This window comes from Callospermophilus lateralis, chromosome 10 (assembly GCF_048772815.1).
Source record: "Callospermophilus lateralis isolate mCalLat2 chromosome 10, mCalLat2.hap1, whole genome shotgun sequence".
NCBI lineage: Eukaryota > Metazoa > Chordata > Mammalia > Rodentia > Sciuridae > Callospermophilus > Callospermophilus lateralis.
Window position 1 is genome coordinate 86,869,687 of NC_135314.1, and position 22,188 is coordinate 86,891,874.

Here is a 22,188-nt window from a genome sequence, read left to right on the forward strand (position 1 = left end):
AAATATCTGAGCCCTATTTTGGCAGAAGGAAGGAAGGACACACTAGTTCCAGCAACAAAACAAGATTATGAAAAGAACTGACCAACACAAAACAGTATTTCTTCTCCTGAATAATAAAGACATCATGTTTGCATATAGAACAGCTTTTGCATTATTGCTCTACATATAATAATATATTAAGGAACTCATAACAGACTGCACATTACAAACTTAAGGTTCTTTGGTGAAGAATGAAAGAAAACAGTATTTGAGCTTTAAAGAAAACAATTTCATCCATGTTTGCTTTTATCTATTGATCCGCTGGATCCTCTCACAGAGCAGGGAGAGGTACTGTGTGAGTTTCACCATGGCCACGATCACCACGCCTCCGGCCATCATACACGTGGGCCAGAAGAGTGAGTGGAACAGCACGTTGGAACTGTAGAGTTTGGTTAGGATGACGTTCTTCTGGTTTCCTTCCGGATCAAAATAGCAGGAGAAGTGTTGGTACTTCCTGAAGTTTTCCATGACGACATTCACCAGGGACATGGACTCTTCAAAGCTTTTTTCACACTTAGGTATGTAGGAGCACTGTAGAGAATGAGATAAACTGTTACTAAGATGTGTGTGTATGTGTGTGTGTGTGGGGAGACAGACAGACAGACAGTGGGAGGGGTAGAGTACAGCAACCAACTTAATTTATCAGTGAAATGACCACTGTGGTTATTCTATTTGTATGCAGACTGGTTCTTCTAGAAACCTACAGAATCCCTACACATTGCTTAAGGTGTTCCTTGATAACCCACCCATGCATTATTAAAGTATTGATTAAAATAAAATCAGGGAAATGTTAATTAGCTTGCTTTAATCATTCCATATCACATACCACACACACAAAAAGAAAATGACTGCAACTAGGCTCTTCCCCATAGCGAAGTGTGCTGGGTTGTAATTATTTCCTATTGAACATTCTTCTCCTTGGAATTAAGAGTGTAAACTTTTCTGGCTTTTGTCTGCTCATCAATTGTACCAATGTCCGATGTAGTTTGTTCTTTTGTTTGGGCATGGCTTCATTTGGTTCTGCTAAGTCACTTTGGTCACTGGTTACCATCTCTGGCCCAAAGTTTGACAAAGACACTTTCCCCAAAGCAGACCCAACCCAGTGTATCTTTCAACCATTCCTAATTTGAGAACTCACTGTGTCTTTCCTTTGATCTTTTCTCCTCTCTTACTCCTCTTGCAACCCCTTCTACACCTCTCTCCTTTCTCTTATTCGGCAGAATTCTCCCTTCGATCTTTTCCATTTGTGTCTCTTTTTCCTTCCTGACCCTCCCCCAACGTCCTCTCATCCCGACTTGATCTTTTCCTCTCTGTCCCCTCTTCCTCTCCTTCCCCTTCTCCTCTTTCTTCTCTGGATACAGAAGGAATTAAATAACTTTCTTGTAGTTTTTTGAATTGTATGTTATTTGAATACATTTTCCCGATTTAACGTGATCTCTAAAGACATGAAATCTCTGTGACCTGCTTTCTTTGTTCTGTACGTGTGCAGTGACAAAACTGATGTAAATGACGACGGTTTTTAAAAAGTTGGGGAAAAGATGATGTAAGCCACTTTTCTGGGAGATACAAGCCTCTTGGTTAACTCTTCTCCCCCTCAATGCTAAGCCCCTCTCCACAGGAAAAGATTCTCGTTTCTTGTTATATATATTATCAAATGATTAATCTTAACTTTCTGAACTAAAGTGATTTCTGACAGAATCACCACTAAACTATATAGAATTTTAGAAAACTAGGCCTCATTTTCTAAACACTGTTGTTTCAGTTGGAAAATTATCAGAATAAACTGACTTTATGAAAACCACCCATTTATTAATGGTGACCATAAATATTCACCTCCTTAACTAACAGTGAGACTGGTATCCTCAGTGTTGTGCCATGCACAACTTATACTGCTGTATTCAGAGACACGGATGAGGTGGGCTATGGGTAAATTTTGAGGTACTTTGATATGAGATTTGGGGTGAGATTCTTGAATTTCAGAATAGACCTGTACATTTCACAGGAAGAAAATATAAAAGAAATGAAAATGAAATGAAATGAGTTTCTGTGAATGGAGTATATTTGAATTACTCTTCCTCCCGACTTTGTTCGTGGGTACACAGGCATTTTACTTTGTTGGCTGAGCTGTAGTCATTGGATTGAGTATAAACAGTGGGAAGTTTCTTTGATTAGTTAAGAATGGAGCATGGCATGTCAGCATTATTATAGATCATGCTTAATGTGATGTTCTTGTAGCCAGGTTTGGCTGACACCTTGAAATTTAACCAGTGAAGAATAAGTGTGAGTATACACATCCCTGTGAGTACAGCGGAGTGCTGGTATTAGCACAGCATGAAGAGGCTGAAAGTATCCTCAAGAAACCAGAAGTTCACAGTGACTTATAACTAAAGCATGGCAATTAGCCTGTGACTGCCAGGAAGCAAATGCTCTACTAGGTGGATGCCTCTGGATCAAAAGGCTCTAAGGCACTTAAGGTGTGTGTGGGGGGGTACTGCTTTCTGTTATTCCAAGCTTCCCAGATCATGCCTTTAGTTTTAAAAATATTTTTTTGAAGAAGAGTATTAAGAAAAATAAAACCACAGAACAAATACGAAAAGCCATTTATTACTGAATTCAAACTGAGCCAATTTAGATCACAAATGCATCAGGTCTCTGTATATTTTGTGCCAATATAGTTTATAGTAGTAGTTTCAGTGGCTTAACAGTACTGAATTATTGAATTGATTTCAATAAAAATGGCATTCTATTAAAAATAGAAGTTTTTTCCCCTTTTCTTATGCTCTCATGAATTGATTTGGCTTAAGAAAAATTGTTTTTAAAAGAAACATTTTTCTGCCAAATGGCAATAACTCTGCCACTAGATGAGATTCTTCCAAATAAAACAAGATATAAACTACCATTGAGACCATCCAGCAAGGTTGTAATACAGGAGCTGCTTATTAAAGTTTAAAGATGTCAGGATCTGAAATGTGTGTGTATGTGGGCTGGCTGTTCCAAATCAGACCTGACTTGGGTCCCAGGGCCAGTGGCACATGTATGTGCAGCAGGCAGGTGCTTGGAGAGAGGACCCTCAACCCTGATGTTTTTAGCTCTTCCTGACTTCTTACCTGCCCCTTTTCAACTCACACAAAAATTGGCTTTTGCTAGACCATTAACTACCCATGAAAATTCTACCATATTTCAATCATCCATTTATTTTTCTTATTGATTTCATTTGTGATAATGAATGCATGAGGCAATGTAAAAACATCTTGACTTGTGTTTAGGAGATTTAGTTACTAGGTTACTGTTGTCAAGTTGTATGGCCCCTCAGAACCAATTTCATGTATATCTTGGGGTTGTTAGAGATTTCCTGGCAGGGAATCTGTGAGCATTAAATGATAAATATGCTATAAAGCCTTCATAAATTTTTATTATTACATTTTCTCTTGGAATATCATATATGTTCATACAGTCTTCTGAAATCTTCCATCAAGTGGCGTGTTCTAAGTTATGAAACCTCTAAGAGGGGAAAATTACTAGTTGTACAATCTCCACAGGGATAGCTCTGTTCAGTGGCTCTTGTTTCATGTTCCCATCTTTTTGTCCTGTTAGATTTGCAAAACATAGAATTCTACCTTAGGATTCTAGTTTTCTGTTTCTTTGGATTAAACTATCTTCCTGAGGCCTGTAGGAACTGGGTGTGAAGCTTTAGTTGTCTTATGATTTCATCAAATGTTAGGAAGATGCTATCATGTGGTTGGTGTAGAACATCTGGGATATATTTTAACAAATATCATTGATCAACACAGGTGGAAAATGTAATGTAGGTTGAAAAGATAAAGACCTTAGCATTTTTAAACCTTTTCATTTATTGGAAGATATGAGAATGGAAAGGTTTCACTTTTACACTGTATATGATATGTAAGAGAAAGGAACATTTTAGTAATTATTTTACATATACAAGTACATTAATATTTTCACCCTGGTCATAGGTAATTATTTCTTTTGTGCCTTAACATGTAACATAAACTTATCAAACTTCTGAAGCAGACATTCGGCAGAAGATTTAATTCACATCTCTTTTCTTAATCTTGACTTTTGTTAATCAAAACTTACTTCTCTTCCCCAATCTCTTAGATTCTTGAAAGACAGAAACTTATTTGGTATTGAAAGCCATATAGATGTCCCCTGGCATGGCCTTTCCTATCCTAGTTATGGAAACCTGTTATTGGGTGTTAAGAGTCTTCTGTGGTCAGTGAAGACCGAGCAATTATATTTTCTTTTCAGTTCTTTGGAAAATGACTGAAAATTTCCTTTTCTTAGATTCACTTCCAGAATCTTTTACATCCACAGAGTTTTGTGGGTTTTTCTTTCTCTCTCATGGTGGACAGAAGTTTTGACAAACTACCTGTTGGGGTTTTCTTATAAACACGCTTCACTGGGCATGTGTGAAGCAGAGTGACATGCCTTCATCCCAAAGATAAAAGATTCCAGGAGGGGAGGGAGCAGTGGGAGCCGGGTCTGGCTGAATAACCTCACTGTCAGGAAGGAGGGAATTATCAATTTCTCAGGACCCCTCAAGAGAGGGGTTTGTCTTTCATTGGCTTCTTTGTAAAAAAGAAAGTGTGTTATTTCACAAATGGATCAGAAGTTTAATGAAAACCAATTAATATTTATTGAGTGATAGTAAATATTGGGCCAATGTGCCTTTTAGCATGCTAAATTTAGGCATCAAAATCATAAGCAATGAGATCCCAAAAAAGGTGGGGTGATGAGATGGGACAGGAATGTACCTAAAAATGCCTTCATCAAAGCCTGTCCCCTCAGAGTAGATACAGATTGGTTCTAAACCCACCAATAGTCAGGGCATTCTAGTTCATGATGTCCTAGGTTAAACAAACATGTGAATAATGTTTTAATCATGTGAATAATATGTACTTTTCGTTCCAAAGTCATATGGGATTTTTTTCTAGTGTACTTAAACAATATACACATTCATGAAGCATATACAATTTTCCAGACTTTGTGTTCTATGCTATGGACATAACCCTAGATTCAAATCAATAAGACATAATCCTATATTCAAAAAATGAGCTCAGCAGCTGGTAGCCTTGGGTTACTCTGTCCCACAGGTATATTTTGAACTTCAGAGTTCTTTGAACATTAGTGATGAACAAATGTTGAGAGGGCAATTTGGGACTTTATTTTTCTTTCTTCTTATGAGATTTCCAGCTTTTTATCACTTTTTAAATAGTGAATCCTATCCTCCCCACTAGTTTAGACCTGATTAGTTTGCACTTGAAGTATTTGCTTGATTTTGGCAAGTGGGACTGTTGGAAGTGTTTGGTAGAGAAATGGAAAACAGAATTCATGCTCTGCTATGTAAGGTCATTTTTTCCTTTCCTATATTTTCCCAAAGTTCTTACATCTATTATGGTACTTCTATTTAATTTGGAGTAGAGAACTCGCTTAAAAGATGCAGAAATAAGAGAGAAGCTGTCTAGGGCCTTTGAATTATTCAATATCTGGAATAGCCTATGTAACAGAGCCCTAAGGTCTGCAATGCAGGGTGAGTCAGATATCTCATCTATCTTTGACCCTTTGCCATGGTCCTCTTGGTATTGGGAAGAAATAATTTCTTCTCCATGTTCAGAAACATAGGTTTATGGAAGCTCCTTACAGCATACCCTTCCTTTTATTTCTGCATGGAGGTAGGCTCAGAGGTCTCAGAATTCAGTTTTGGTGAATAGTGACTAACTTTGTCAATCACAGAAGTATCTCTGAATCACATGTAACATGTGGTTGTTATGGTTTGGATGTGAGGTGCCTCCCAAAAGCTCAAGTGTGAGACAGTGCAAGAAGGTTCAAGGAGACATGATTGGGTTGTAAGAGTCTTAACCCCATCGGGTAATTAATCCCCTGATAAGAATTAATTGAGTGGTAACTAAGATGGGTAGGGTGTGGATGGAGGAGGTGGGCTTTGAGGCATGGCTTTGGGGTATATATTTATGTCTGGCAAGTGGAGACCCCTCTCTGCTTTCTGAGCATCATGTGAGCTGCGTCCCTCTACCACACTCTTCTGCCCTGATGTCCTGCCTCACTCTGAGCTGAGGAACAGAGCCAGATGTCAATGGATTGAGACCTCTGAAACCATGAGCCCCTGATTAAACTTTTCTTCCTCTAAAATTGTTCTGTTCAGAACCAACAATAAAAATTAATTAAAAAAAAAACATAATGTACCAACCTAAGAGATGGTACTATATATATGTATGTGCATATATATGTATATATTATTGTGCATATATATGTATATATTCTTTTTATTTGCAAAATAAAAAGTATTAACAAACAAACAAAAAATAAATAAATAAAATTGTTCTGTTCAGGTCTTTTGGTCACAGCAGTGAAAAAGCTGACCCAAACAGTGGTCCCTAGCAATTTCAGCAACAATGTAATACATTTAACAGGCTAATTATGGTGATGTCAGAGATCAAATTTTAGGGAATGTTTCCCAACTTTTTTTAAACCATTTTCAGAATGAGCTTCTGTCTGTATTATATATTATATTACACTGGCTACACAACTGAATACACAACATACTTTCCCTGTGGAGCCACAGAATTATCTACACATAATTTGATTCTTTGCTTATGGTCTTTTACCTGATCCTATGAACCTCTTGGAACATGATGGAATGATGTAGATTCTCACCTACTCACCAAAATACACCAACAGAAGGATAAATATTTCATAGAATTTGGATTTTCAGAACTCTTTATTCTCTCAAGAGGATTCTCTGAAATTTTTCTCTTTAGGAGATAGTGTGATGAAGTAAAGAGACAGAGTTTTAATTCAGACCTAGTTAATTGTTAAGTGCATAACTGGGGAAATTCATTTTCTAAACCCAGCATCATTACTGTAAAGTAGGGGTAACAGTGGTGCCTACCATGTGTGATTGTTGCTACAATTAAATAAGTTAGTTTGTGTAAAATATTTAGCAATTCACAGTGCCTGGCACATTGTAAGCTCATGATAAAATTTGGCTATTATTATTTTAGGGGAAGTAAATGAGATGTTCTTAGTAAGATTTTCAGCATAGTGCTGGGTACATAATATACAGTGGGCACTTAATAAATGCTGGGTCTCTTATTTTCCATTTAGATTCTCAACTTTATTTTCTTTATTCCATATCCTAGCAATATTGTGCATCAGAACTAAGGAGCTTTGCATATAATTTCAGGATTTCATAGCATCCAAAGGCAAAGTTAAATAAAATGTAAGCAATGATTCTACCACCGTCTGGAAACATTTCTAGTTGTCACAACTAGCCTGGGGAGGCTCATCACCTAGTGGATTGAGGCTAGAGATGCTGCTACACATCTGACAATGTACTGGGCAGGTTCCTACTTCACCCTCACTGAAAACAAGGAATTATCCTACCCTAAAAGTCTATAGTGCTGAGTTGAGAAGCTTTGGATATGTACAGTCTCTGAATTTAGAGAAGCTATTAAAACTTTAAAATGGGTAGGAGCATGAGGGGTGATGCTGTTTGGAGTTATAAATAATTGGCTAATATATGAAACTTATCCCCTACTAAAATAGCTATCTTCCCTATGACAGTTATATAAAATATCATATATGGTATTATAAAATAACCAAAAAAGGTTATATTTTCATGTTTTACACCATACTGCATTTTGAATCCACCCTTAAAACAGATGGGCATTTTTTGAGAATCCCTGCTGAGCAAAAGAAGTTAAACTCCCAAAGAAGATCAGAAGGGAGGAATTCATAAGCAACAATCACAGTGAATTAATACTCAGCTACTGTTTATGATTCTAGTGACAGCCATGTGGCCAAGGGAGGCAGAGGCCCTTGAGCCCACTGCAGCTCCCAGAGACCATTAGTCAGCCAATGGCTCCATAAGAGCATCCAGCTTATCAGCTTAAGCAGCTTTCATTGTAATGTTGACAAGAGGCTGGGCACAGGGTTTAAAGGCAAAGAGAAAATATGAGAGTGTGAAAATTTAAAATTAAAATCCTTTTGAATGTCTTTCTACAAAGATACAGACAGCTTAATTGAATCATTTTGCCTCCTGGTGGCTCAGGTCAAACCTTGCCAGTAGTTCCTTATGTATCTCAATAACTGAGTTCAGAGGCTAGGGATGTAGCTCAGTGGTAGGGTGCTTGATTAGCATACAAGCATGAGGCTCTGGGTTTGATCCTTGACACCACAAACAAGATACAACACACAAATACATGCACACACACACACACGCGCACACACACACACACACACACACACACACACACACACACGGCTGTACCCATTTCTTTGTAACTGGGGAAAAGACCATTTCTGGTCAGGTTGCGGGAGGGTAACAGAAAGAGGAGGTTGACATTGAGAATGTTTTTATTTATTTAATTTTTTTTTTGCCAGAAATATCCTAAACATTCTTCATGTTGCACAAAGATGGTTAAATGACTTTGTGACATGAAGATAACTGCATTTTCAGAATGTATATTTCTGATTAAAAGGAGAGACTCTGCAGAGAATAAAGAACTGCAGGTTGAGTGTCTGGTGTCTTTCCTTCAGGAGTGTTTGCTAATTGTGGAAGGTGACTGAGTGTCTAAAATCCTAAATAGCACTTTTGAGATCCTTGCAGAGCTCTGGGTAGGAATTATTATTGAAGGCCTATCAGGTGGGGAACTTCAGGATCCCCCTATTAACTTTGGGGTTAGGTCTCTGCAAGGCTGCATCCTAGGTGCAAGCCTAGGAGCAACTTCAACCTGAAGTACACAGGTCCACACAGGGACTGCAGCTTAGATTTGAATATCTCAATTTATGAAGTTAGAATGCAGTGGTCCTAAAGGATCGGTGTCTCCAGGGGCCTACCAGAAACAAATGAAAATATTTTTTGGAAAAAATGACGTCAAGACATTGTCCCATGCTTAAACTTATTTTTGTAAATAATTTAAAAAATATCATCTCCAACAAACAAACAAAAATATCTAGAAAGCATAAGACAACATAAAAACATAAAAAGAAGAAAAAAATAGAACGATTACATAGGGACTTCAGATATTGGAATCATCAAAACAGACTTTAAAAAAACTACAATTTTACTTTTTACATAGAAATATTTAAATAGAAGAATTAGAATATTGCAGGAAACTAGAAATGATAAAATAAGTCTCAAGTGGATATTCTAGCACTGAAAATAAGAGAAATTAAGAACTTAATAGAGAAGACCTTAAAAGAGCATATTATAGGGATACTGCTACATCGATGTTCATAGCAGCACAATTCACAATAGCTAGACTGTGGAACCAACCTAGATGCCCTTCAATAGATTAATGGATAAAAAAATGTGGCATTTATATACAATGGAGTATTACTCAGCACTAAAAAATGACAAAATCATGGCATTTGCAGGGAAATGGATGGCATTAGAGCAGATTATGCTAAATGAAGCTAGCCAATCCCTAAAAAACAAATGCCAAATGTCTTCTTTGATATAAGGAGAGCAACTAAGAACAGGGCAGGGAGGAAGAGCATGAGGAAAAGACTAACATTAAACAGGGACAAGAGGTGGGAGGGAAAGGGAGAGAGAAGGGAAATTGCATGGAAATGGAAGGAGACCCTCATTGTTATACAAAATTACATATAAGAGGATGTGAGGGGAAAGGGATAAAAACAAGAGAGAGAATTGAATTACAGTAGATGGTGTGGAAAGAGAAGATGGGAGGGGAGAGGAGGGGGATAGTAGAGTATAGGAAAAGTAGCAGAATACAACAGTCACTAATATGGCATTATGTAAAAACGTGGATGTGTAACCAATGTGATTCTGCAATCTGTATACGGGGTAAAAATGGAAGTTCATAACCCACTGGAATCAAATGTATGAAACATGATATGTCAAGAGCTTTGTAATATTTTGAACAACCAATAAAAAAATGAAAAAAAGAACTTAATAGATGAGATTAATAGATGAACCTTGAGTCGGAGTTGAGGAAGGGATGCTAATCTAAGTAAATATCCAGAATAAAGCAAAGAAAGACAAAAAGAGTTAAAATACAAAAAGAAGAGTGAGACACAGAGGGGATATAAATGAGAAAGCCAAAATATGACCAATTGGAGTCCCAAAATGGGAAGAGAGAGGAAGTGAGGATGGAGACAATGTTTGATGAGATAATGTCTGAGCATTGACTAAGATTGACAACATCAAGGAACAGGGCAAGAAGCCTGGGAGCAAAGAAGACTAAATAAAGATAACCATGCACTTTGGCACACAGCTGTTAAACTGTAGAAAGAAAAAGGAAACGATCTCTAAATGGCCAAGATTACCTTCAAAGAAGCAGAAATTAAGCTGAGAACCAATTCCTGAACAGTGACAATTTCACCAGATGACAACAGAAACAAAAGAACAGCCAACTTTGAGTTTGGATCTCAGCAAATTCATCTCTCAAGAATAAAAGTGAAATGAAAAGTATTTTTAGACAAATGAAAACTGAGAAAATTCTTTACACCAGATACTGCACTAAAATAAATACTAATTAGAGAGTATTCTTCAGGCAATGGAAAAAAGATCCCAGATGGAAGAGCAGAGATAAAAGACTGAAAAAACTTAAAGTGGAAAAATATGGAGGCCCATATAAGTTAATATTTACTACATACAACAGTAATAATAATGTTCACATGAGTATATCTATATATATAATAAAAATGTTAATAATATGTAAGTTGAGAAAATAATGAGAATTTAAAATATTTTAACATTCTCAATTAGTCAAAACTACCATTGTAATCTCTAGGCTAGACACTAAAAGAACACTTGACAGATGAGGTAGTTTCTGAGAAAACAGAGGGAAAAGTAGGATCATAAAAAAAATCCAGTGAGGACGTTAAAAATATGTGCTGGAGTTAGTGGCGGTATATATATATATATATATATATATATATATATATATATATATATATATATATATGAAAAACCTCATAATCTTGACCCTATATAAAAATCAATTTGAGATAGATTGTATTCTATTTGAGAAAATAAAAATAATAATGCTCCTAGAAGATAATTTGGGAAGATGACTTAATGACCTCAAGGTAGGCAAAGACTTACTCAGTAGGACAACAGAAGTACTAAACAAAAAGAAAAGATTGACAAAATTTGCCTACATTGAAATTAGACACGTCTTTTATTGAAAGATATTGTTCTGACAAGGAATAGGACACATGATAGGAGAAGATTTTTGCTGCATATAACCAACAGAGGTTTCATATTTAGGCTTAAAAATTCCTATAATGAGTATGAGGAAGAAACAACCCAATAGACCAAGGAGCTGAGGGACTTGGATTGACACTGCACACAGGAGGATATCCAAATGACCAATGATTAAATGAAAACGAGCTCGACAAAATTAGTGATCAGAACCAGTAGGAGACATCAACACACTAGTGAAAGTTAAAGACCACAGATGATACCAAGTGTGGTTGAAGATTTGGAGTGATAAAAACACTCATACAGAGTTGGTGGGAATATGAATGCCTATGAACACTTAGAAAACCATTTGTCATTATCTATTAAACTTTAAGATATGTAGACTCTATGATCTAGGTAGTTCATTCCCAGGTTTATACCTGTCAGAAATATGTCTGCTCGAACATGAAGAGACATTTATGAGAATACCTAGGGCGGTGTTATTTGTAATAGCCCCAAACTGTAATTAACTCAGAATGTCTATCAATAGTACAATGAATGAATTGGCATATTCATACAGTGGAACATAGTACAGACACAAAAATGAACCACAACCAAACAGAAGGGCTCTGAAAATACACTGTGAAAAGGAAGCCAGATATGAACAAGGTTTTCTATATGATTTCATTTATATAATTTTTTTAAAAATGAGGCAAAAATAAAGCATAGAATTTAAGGATATACGTTTGGGTATAAAACTATGAAGAAAAATAAGAAATCAGTTACCATAATAGGCAGGACAGTGGTCATCTCTGGAAGCTATTGAGAGAAGGTAGAAAGTGTGTTTTGGAGTGCAGGAAATGTTTAATTTCTTTACTCTTGTGGTTTTTACAGGGGAGAATCTCTAATACTTGAGCTTTATGTTTTCATTTCATGCCTGTTTCTGGTTGGGTGTTATAATTTCCATTTAAAAACAAACAAGGTAGTGGGGCCGGGTGTGATGGCTCATGAGGATGAGGCAGGAGGACTGCGAGTTCAAAGCCAGCCTTGGCAACTTAGTGAGGCTGTAAGAACCTAGTGAGAGAGCCTGTTTCAAAATAAAAAGGGCTGGGGGTTGTGGCTCCGTGGTTATGCGCCCTTGGGTTTAATCCCCAGTCCCAAGCAAACAAACAATAACAACAACAACAACAAAAAACCCTAAGGTAGTGGTGCAAATAATCCAAACAATGACCTAGAACATTCTGACAGGAGAAAACCTACTGATCTTAAATATATAACTAGGACTTTTAATGGTAGTTTTACTCCCTGTTTATAGCCTGGTTAATGCAATCTCAGGGCTGCAGTGATCCAATGTCAAAATGAGAAAACGGAAAGAGTTCCACTTTTTGGTGCTTATTCAACTTTGGCTCCTTTTCAATTCCTTGGCTATTTGAAAGTTTTATAGGTATTCATTATTACAGGTCAGCTTTGATTTAAAAATCTGACTTGAGGGGAGATCTTGAAAAACAAACACCTTGTGAGGGTGTTTGCAGCACAGATTTAAGATTGCTATTGTTTGTGGATACTACAAATGAAAGAAAAATCAGAAGAAACATTTTCAAATAACATTCTTTGAAATATTCATTAAGGTGAATCCTCAGAGATATTTGCAAGAATTCTCTGAAGTTTTTGTAACTAAAACACAGGGTGAATTTCTGATATGTTGACATGTATTCTACTTACTCTCTCTGTTCTAGTATTGAACCTCCAAGCCATTGTACCCTCCACATAACTAGAAGCTATATTATTTCAGTCCTGGCAATTATAATGAAGTTTTTATATGAAAGATTAGAGCACATGAGGACTGTACTCTGGGAATAAGAGCCTATTGTTCTATTGGAGAGTGATATTAGATTGTCTTGGCATATGAACGTATTCTGTACATCTAAATTGCTACTATAAAATCCAAAACTCAATATAAGTTAAAATTGATAATGGCAGGTTGGTTCTCCTGAAACTTACTGGTTATCCCAAGTTTTATTAATAAAAATATTATGTTGAGCTTTAACACAATATACATTTGCTGAGCATGATTCCATCAGTGCAGCCAACCTCTATGAACACAACATACATGAAGAAACACACACACACACACACACACACACACACACACAAATACACACACACACACTGTGACCATGGGTTGAAGATTTATCCTGTGCTAGGTACTGAGCGCTGTTCAACACTACATCCTGTGTTCTAATTCTCACAATGACCTTGCAGGGTGATTATTTGTTATCATCTTTTTAGAGAAAAGGAAACTGAGGCTCAAAGAGGTTAAGTTATATCCTCAAAGTACAAGAACCAATTGATAATGATTGTGGAAAAACAAAATATAGCAATGCAGTTTTACCCTTTGGTTCCCAGGTACATGGCAAATACTTAGTTTTTGATATGCACATCTCTAACTAAGCTCTATTCCTACTTTGAAAGACTCAGCCTGCTGGCATAAAAATAAAGAAAAATTTATCCTCCCAAATGGAAGTGAAGGCAAAAATCTGCATTACCACAATATGGGGCATGACTTGTCTATGGCTTGCACAGAGAAAAAGTATTTTCCAGGCCAGAGTCAAATAGTGAGTTTTGTGAATGGAGGCGGCCAGGGCCTACTTCCTGGTGATATTTTCCTTTGAAATGCTGGCAAAGGGGAACTTCAGAGAGAGATGAGTGGGGCACGGAGCTCTGTGGGGGTGCATGATATAATGTGCCAAGCTCTTACCTTCTGATTGATTTTCATTGTCTCCTCAGTGTGGTAGAGAAGGAGCTTTTCCCCGGAAGAAGTCAGGTTCACGTACACCTGGAGGCAGGGGTACTGAGAGAGTTTCCAGCAGTCTGGCCCACAGCTGAAGGAGCAATTAAATGTCTCCGTGATGGACGCATTCAGCAAGGTGCATTGAGTCTCTTCAGTCCACACACTACAGAGAAAAGGAAAGAGTAAGCAAAAGACCGAGATTTACTGGCAAGGAAGATGTGAGCAGAGGGGATGGTGGCTCAGCTCCTGGGCTGGAAGTCTTTTCCAAATCTATAATACATCCATCTGCATAAAGTTTATGCTTTTGAATAGAGCTGCTTTAGGCAAACTCTAACATAGCATAGGCAAACTTTGGAATCTGAGAATTTTCTCAGTGACTTCCATTGGACATAATATTCTCCAAGGCTTGATTGGTTAGTTATTTTTTCTTATTGAATTCCACGGGAAGCACAAAGTATATTTCTAAATAATGATTTGTGCTCGCCCTGTATTTCTGCATGTATAACTTCTTGCCTTGCACCAGTCCTTATCTCTGCTACGCCTCCCTTGGTGCTTTCTCCACCTGCACCCCCTCCTCTGCCCAGTTTGTAGGCAGAGAAGGTGTAAGGGCAGAAGAGAGGAAAAAAGGGGTGGAGTGGCTTGGGGTCCAACTTGACAGATGGAAGTCAGAGATACAATGCTGTAAGGTCATTCTAAAAAGGGGAAAAAAGATAACCCCTGGATTATGCGAAGAGAAATTACTTATTGAATCCTTTGAATTCTAATTGATGTTTCACATAAATTATCTCCTTTTGAAGGTGAGTGAAACCAGGGTCAAAGAAATCAGGTAACAGGTGCAAAGGCATGTAGCTAATAACTGATAGAAGTTGTGATTCTACATAATCCAGTATTTCTCTAAGTCCTGGCTCATTCTATTATGCTGTGCTGCCTCCCCATAAAAGCAGTAGAAAAGAAACCCATCTGTGCAGACTAATGGGTTAATAAGGATGTCCTGAGGTCTCTCAACTGGAAAGAGTCCACCTGCCCATTGGTCATCTTTCATTTTAGAATGCCTTTACTTTTATGATCAAGGTTAACATTTGTAATTAGCAAGTAACACACCAGCAATCAATGCTTTGCTTCTGGGTATAACTGATTACCATAGTGATTGGAAAACAACATGTTTTTGTGAAGATTAATACTCTTTCCTTTTGACATCCACAGCTCCCTGCACTTTTGCAAGTGTGAAGTTCTATGCCAGAGGCAGGATACTGCACCTACTCTCTTCTGGTGTGGCAAACTATATTTTCCTGGAACATGGATGGTCATATTTTGCTTATACAATGAGGAAAAAGTCTTGGATGGTTCCAAGCAGATGTGAGGATTTGAAAGAGGGCTTGGAATCAACGAACTCGGGGGGCCTGAGGCCTCAGCGTTTTCATTGAGAAGGAGCACAGCTGAAGGCCATCAGAGAAACAGAGCAGAACAGCCACAAATGTGAAAGATGATGCCTTAATTTCAGCAAATTACCGTATTTCAGCTAGATTTTTGTTTCTAAAATGAAGCTATTAATTTAGATTGAGAAATGAATGCCCCCAAATGGTTTTCTTTTCTTTGGGATTGAAACTTTAATTTTTTATTTGAAAGGGTCTTGTTACTTTAAGCTGAGCTGTTGTGAGACTTCCCCCTTTAGTTTTAGTGATGCTGGACTCACCTGAGCTTCATGTCCAATTCATGGACAACAGTGAAGCTAGAGATGCCACTGGCTAGCTCAGGAGAGAACATACCAACTGTCTCACTATTTATTTGCCTCCCCATCTATTTAGTAAATCTAGGGGCATTAAATAAAAAGGGTTCAAAATCTGTTATTTTAAAAGGTCGATGCACAATAGTGTTTTTGAACCTTCACAGTACAGTAGTATCCCTTGGGGGAGTTTTAAAAGATACTAATGAATGGGTTCCACTTCAAACCAGTTTAATCAGACTTTCTGGGATGATGGTGGGGGCTGGGCATCAGCACTTTAAAAGTTTTTGTGAGATGTGCCATTGAGAAGTACTGCTGTGGAGGGAGAGAGAAGGGCGATGCAGGGTGGAAAAGGAATGAAGTGGGAACAGACGTGAAGGAGCAAGAATAGGGATGCTGAGATGAGTGGGTTGTGCCTTTGAAGCTAAGGCTTGGCCACATGCTAAAGCTATGTGACATTGGACAAGTTACCTCTCTTTGAACCTCAGTTTTCCTATTTTTTTTTTTTTTGATGAGGATATTCATACTTACAGTGTAGTCATGAGAATAAAACGATGTATGAAAAGTTTTTGGCAATAATAGGCGGTTTATACATAAAAATATCTTCTTCTTATTATTAGATAGCATTATTAAAATATTATGTGAGGGGCACTTCTGGAAGTTCTCCATAGGAAAGAAGGTGAGGAAGATGACCTCAGGGTTGACTGAGCAATGAGGGTAGAGACAAATGACAGTATCCCAACAGCACAGTGGCATTACCTCTGCATATATGAGCGCAGGAGTGTGATTCCCAGAAGGAAATACATCATGATGGAGCACACCATCATGGCCAGTCCCAGGAGAATGGCTCGGTCCTCTCCAGCCTTTAGTGCTGTGACTGTTTTCCTTTTGTCCAGGAGGTCGTGGTCCCTGATTTTTTGGTAGATATTTCTAAAGTTGAAAAACAATGCAGTATTAAATAGAGTTCAAAGTTAATCAGTATGCCCCTGGAGAACGGGTACGTTTCTACCCCTGTCTTGATGGAGCTGAGAGACCCAGAGGACACTTCTGAACCTGCCTGAGTGCAGCTGGATCCCAGCATGTGAACCTACCCCTGTAACATACACATGCATGGGTGCGCGCGGATACACACACACACACACACACACACACACACGTGCACCAACATGAGCAGAGAGGGACCCTCCTTATTTACCTTGGGGCTCACATCTAATGGTAAATTAATTTTCCATCTTTCCAATTCTAGAGAAAGAAAGCAATTCTTCAACCTTCAAAATAATGCTTTGGGTTCATTGACTTTACCATTTCTCAAGTCATCTACCGTTGATATATTTTGTAATTTCTGCATACCTAATTCAAATAAATGGCAACATAAATCAGAAATCTATCAATTTAATCATGCTATTCCCCCAGTAGGGATAGACAGAAGCTATTTTGGTTAACATTTTTCTAGAGCTTAGGGGTGCTTAGGGCTCTTTTGGCTTGAGATTTATAAGCAGTGTGAAGATGTGGGGTGGTGATCCTGCCTACTTTTTCTTATATGAGTAAATACTTGAGCAATTTAGAAAAGTTTTAGTCAAATTAAGGCAAATCAAGGCTGGTCTTCATAACTTTGAACAGTTTTATTAGTACTTTTAATTGGGGTTTTAGAGAAGCAACATAGGAACATGAGCTTGAAGTCAAATTGTGTCCTGTTTGAATCTGTTTACTAACTGTGAGATCAACAAAACGTTCCTTAGCCTTTTCAATCCCCAGTTTCTTGCAAAGTAGCAATAACATTTAAAAGCGTTGTAATGGCTAAATGAGATGAGGGTAGACAGATCATCTTGCAAAATGACTGATGTAAAATATTTAATAAAGGTTCTCATTCAAAAAATGGGGTGGACATAAAATCAATAAAGATATCTCCAACCTAAATAACACTACAAATTAAATGGACCTAATGGACAACTACAGACTATTCCACCCCAAACAGCTGAATTTACCTGTCTCTTAGCTGAGAATATAATAGTTTCCAAAATATATAATATTCTAAGTCACAAAACAAATCATGGCAAATGCAAAAAAATCACATAATCCCATGTATAATATAATAAAAGAATGAAACTAGAAATCAACAGTAAGAAAAATAGAAACCACATAAACACAGGGAGATTGAACAAAACTCTCTTTAATAAAGAATGGATCAAAGAAGAAATGAGAATAGAAGTCAATAAATTTTTAGGAATAAACAGGAACAGAGATACAAAATATCAAAATCTCTGGGACATTATAAAAGCAATTCTAAGAGGAAAATTTATAGCACTGAGTGCATACAGTAAACAATTAGAGAGATCCCAAATAAGTAAGTTTATGCTCCACCTCAAGGCCTTAGGAAAAGAACAAACTAACTCCCAAACCAGTAGAAGACAGAGATAATTAAAAACAGAGTCCAAATCAATGCGATTGAGAACAAGAAAATACAAGGATCAATGCAATGAAGAGTTTGTTCTTTGAAAAGATAAATAAGATTGACATACCCTTATCCAAACTATCCAAAAGAAAGAGTGAGAAGAAGCAAATCAACAATTTCAGAGATAAAAAAGGAGATATCACTACAGATCCTTCTGAAATCCAGAGGATTATCAGAAGCTATATTGAAAATTTATACTTCAGTAAACAGGAAAATCTGGAAGATATTGTCAAATTTGTAGACACATATGATCTGCCTAAAGTGACTCAGGAAGATACAGAAAACCTAAACATACCAATATTAAGTAATGAAATTAAAAACTGCAGTTAAAAGCCTTCCAAAAAAGCAGAGCCCAGGACCTTATGGATTCTTAGCTGAATTCTAGCAGACCTTTACAGAAGAACTAACACCAGTCTTTCTGAAATTATTCCATGAAATTGAAAGACAGGGAATACTCCCAAATACATTTTATAAAGTCAGTATAACTCTGTTAATAAACCAAACAAAGATGCATTTTTCAAAGGAAAGAAGACTACAGACCAATATCCCTGATGAACATAGATGCAAAAATCTTTAATAAAATATTAGCAAACTCCATTTAAAAACACATAAGAAAGATAATACACCAAGTTCAAATGGGTTTTATTCCAGGGATGCCAGGTTGGTTCAACATATGCAAAAATCAGTAAATGTAATTCTTCACTTAAATAGAATTTAGAACAAAAATCACATAATCATTGCAATAGATACAGAAAAGACCTTTAATAAAATCCAACACCTATTGAGGTTAAAAAAACGAGAGAAGCTAGGAATTGAAGGAACTTACTTCAACATCATAAAGGTCGTTTATGACAAACACAAAGCCAACATCATATTAAATGAGAAAAACTAAAAACTTTTCTTCTAAAATCAGGAACAAGAGAACACTGTCCATTTTCACCATTCCTATTTAATATTGTCCTCAAAAAACTAACCAGAGCAATCAGACAAGAAAAGGAAACAAAAAGGATACAGATAGGAAATGAAGTTGTTAAATTACAATATGATTCTATAATTAGAAGACCCAAAACTCCACCAGAAAACTTCTAGATATAAATGAGTTTAGCAAAGTAGCAGGATACAAGATCAACACCTATAAATCAATAGCTTTCCTATACTCCAACAGTGATTCAACCAAGGAAGAAATTAGGAAAACCATCCCATCCACAATAACCTAAATACACACACACACACACACACACACACACACACATATACATATATCTGGGAATTAATCTAAGGTGGTAAGAGAGTTCTATAATGAAAATTACAGAACACTGAAGAAAGAAATTGAAGACAACCTTGGAAGATGGAAAGACAACCATGTTCTTAGAATCAATTTTGTCAAAATGACCATACTATCAAAAGCAACATACAGATTCAATGCAACTCACATCAAACTACCAATGACATTCTTCATAGAATTAGAAAAAATTATGAAATTTATTTGGAAGAATAAGAGACCCAGAGAGCTAAAGCAATACTAAGAAGGAAAAGCAAAGCAGAAGGTGTCATAATACCAACTGAAATGATACTACAGAGCTGTAGTAACAAAACCAGCATGATATTGGCATCAAAATAGACATGAAGACCAATGGAACAGAATAGAAGTCACAGAGACAAATCCACATACCTATACCTGTCTGATATTTGATGCAGGCATCAAAAATATATCTTGGAGAAAAGACAGACTTTTAACAAATGATGTTGGGAAAACTGGAAAGCTGTATGTAGAAACAATGAAATTAGACTCCTCTTTCTCACCCTGTACAAAACTCAAATCAAAATGGATCAAAGACTTATGAATTAGACCAGATATTTACAATTGCTAGAAGAAAAGATAAGGTCCATACTCCACCATATAAGTGCTGGTACCAACTTCCTTAACAAAACTCCCTGAGTGCAAGAAATAAAATTAAGAATCAATAAGTGGGATGCCATCAATCTAAAAAACTCCTGCATAACAAATTGTAAATGGGTAATAATGAGTATAATACATTCCACTATTGTCATGTATGTAGAAAAAAAAAGAGTGTGAAGGAGAGAGCCTACAGAATAGGAGAAAATCTCTGATAGGGGATTAATAACCAGAATAAAGAATTCAAAAAACCTTAACGCCCAAAATACAAATAACCAAATCAATAAATAGGCAAAAGAACTACACAGAAACATTTCAAAAGAAGACACACAAATGGACAACAAATAAATGAAAAAATGTTCAATATCTCTCACAATCAGGGAAATGCAAATCAAAACTATATAAGATTTCATCTCACTTTAGTCAGAATGATATTGATCAAGAATATGAACAACAATGAATGCTGATGAGGTTGTGGGGGAAAAGGTACATTTGTGTATGGTTGGTGGAATGGTAGACTCGTACAATCACTCTGGAAAGCAGTATGGAATTTCTCAAAATACTAGGGATGAAATCATCATATGACCCTGCCATCCCACTCCTTAGTGTTTTCCCAAATGATCTAAAATTGGCATACTACAGCAATACAGCCACCTTAATATTTATAGCAGTACAATTCACAATAGCTAAATGATGGAATCAACCCAGATGCCTGTCAATAGATGAATGGATTAAGAAATTGTGATTGTTATAATGCACACACGATAGAGTCCTACTCAGCCAAAAAGAAGAATGAAATTCTGACACTTGCCAGTAAATGGATAGAAATGGAGAAAATTATGCTAAGTGAAATGAACCAAACTCAGAAACTCAAAGATTGCATGTTTTCTCTCGTCTGTGGAAGCTAGCATAAAATAAAGGAAAGGGGGAGGAAAGGGTAGGATAAAATAAAGAACCAATTAAATACAAATTAATAGACAAGGAAAAGGAAATCTTGTAGAGGAAGGAGAATGGGAGAGGGGAGGGAAAAGGAGGGGATGATGAACTGAAATCAATTTCCACATATGTATGAGCTTGTTAGGATGAACCAAACCACTATGTACAACTATAAAGCTCTTATTAAAAAAATGGAGTGGGAGCTATGGCTTAATGACATGAATATTAGACCATCATAAAATTTCTACCATTCTTCAAAGACTATCTGCAGGACAGAATGGCAAGGAAATTAATAATATATAAAGCTTAGGAATGGAGGAATGGATTTGAAGCAAGCAGGAGAAGAAAGAAAAGGTGAGAAAATTCTGGAGGTGTTGGTGCTTGGGGAGATGTATGAGAAGTGGGGGTAGGAAGTCAATGCTTGGGAATTCCAGAATTCCTGCTGATCAAGATACAGCTTGGGCACTCTCAGTTCCTATTTTGGTAGGGAGCTTTGCATTGCAGGGCAGTGGGAGTAGGAAAGCTGCTGGCCTATTGGACCTGGAAACAGGGTGAATGGTACTGAAAACTGAGAAGAAGCTCTTAAGCAAATTTTTAAGCTTTAAACAAAAACCAAAATGCACAAGACAGACCACATTTTCCTTTAATATTTTTATCACTGTTTATTCATGTTTCTTGGAAAGAAACCAGAATAGAATCAAATGTGGAATTTGCAGGGGAATAAGAGACGTCCATTGTTTGTACAATTGTGTGCACATTTAGGGTTATATTTAGCTTTGTGCTTCAGAATGACCTTACCGGTGTTTATGGCTCATATCTGTTCTGATTGGCTGGTTTATTCTGGAATGATTGTTAAATATTTTGGTTCCCTGTATAAAGAATGTGTATGTATTTTATATATATATATATATATATATATATATATATATATATATATATATATATATATATATATATATAAATATATAGAAGGTTTAAAGGTAGAGTATTTATTATTTTAGTTATCAGTGTACAAAATTAATTGTTATCATCATTAAAGTTCTCGTCATGAACTAGTTTATGCAAATCTTTCCTCCAGGAGTGGGCATTGTGTGGGAGCAGCATCCCAGCTACCTAGATGTCTTCATTCATCATCTTTTCATGGCCTGTTCTTCCTGTCTTC

The 22,188-nt window shown here is 36.7% G+C and overlaps 1 protein-coding gene across 1 annotated transcript in view; it reads right to left on the minus strand.

Moving 5' to 3' along the window:
- Positions 1 to 285: 285 nt before the first annotated feature.
- Positions 286 to 22,188, minus strand: part of Kcnmb2 (potassium calcium-activated channel subfamily M regulatory beta subunit 2) — a 32,991-nt gene continuing 11,088 nt past the window's right edge. Inside the window, exons 2-4 of the mRNA XM_076868754.2 lie at positions 16,501 to 16,671; positions 13,986 to 14,181; positions 286 to 570 (exon numbers count right to left, since the gene is read on the minus strand). Coding sequence (XP_076724869.1) covers positions 286 to 570; positions 13,986 to 14,181; positions 16,501 to 16,671 — 652 coding nt within the window. The remainder of the gene's footprint in view (positions 571 to 13,985; positions 14,182 to 16,500; positions 16,672 to 22,188) is intronic.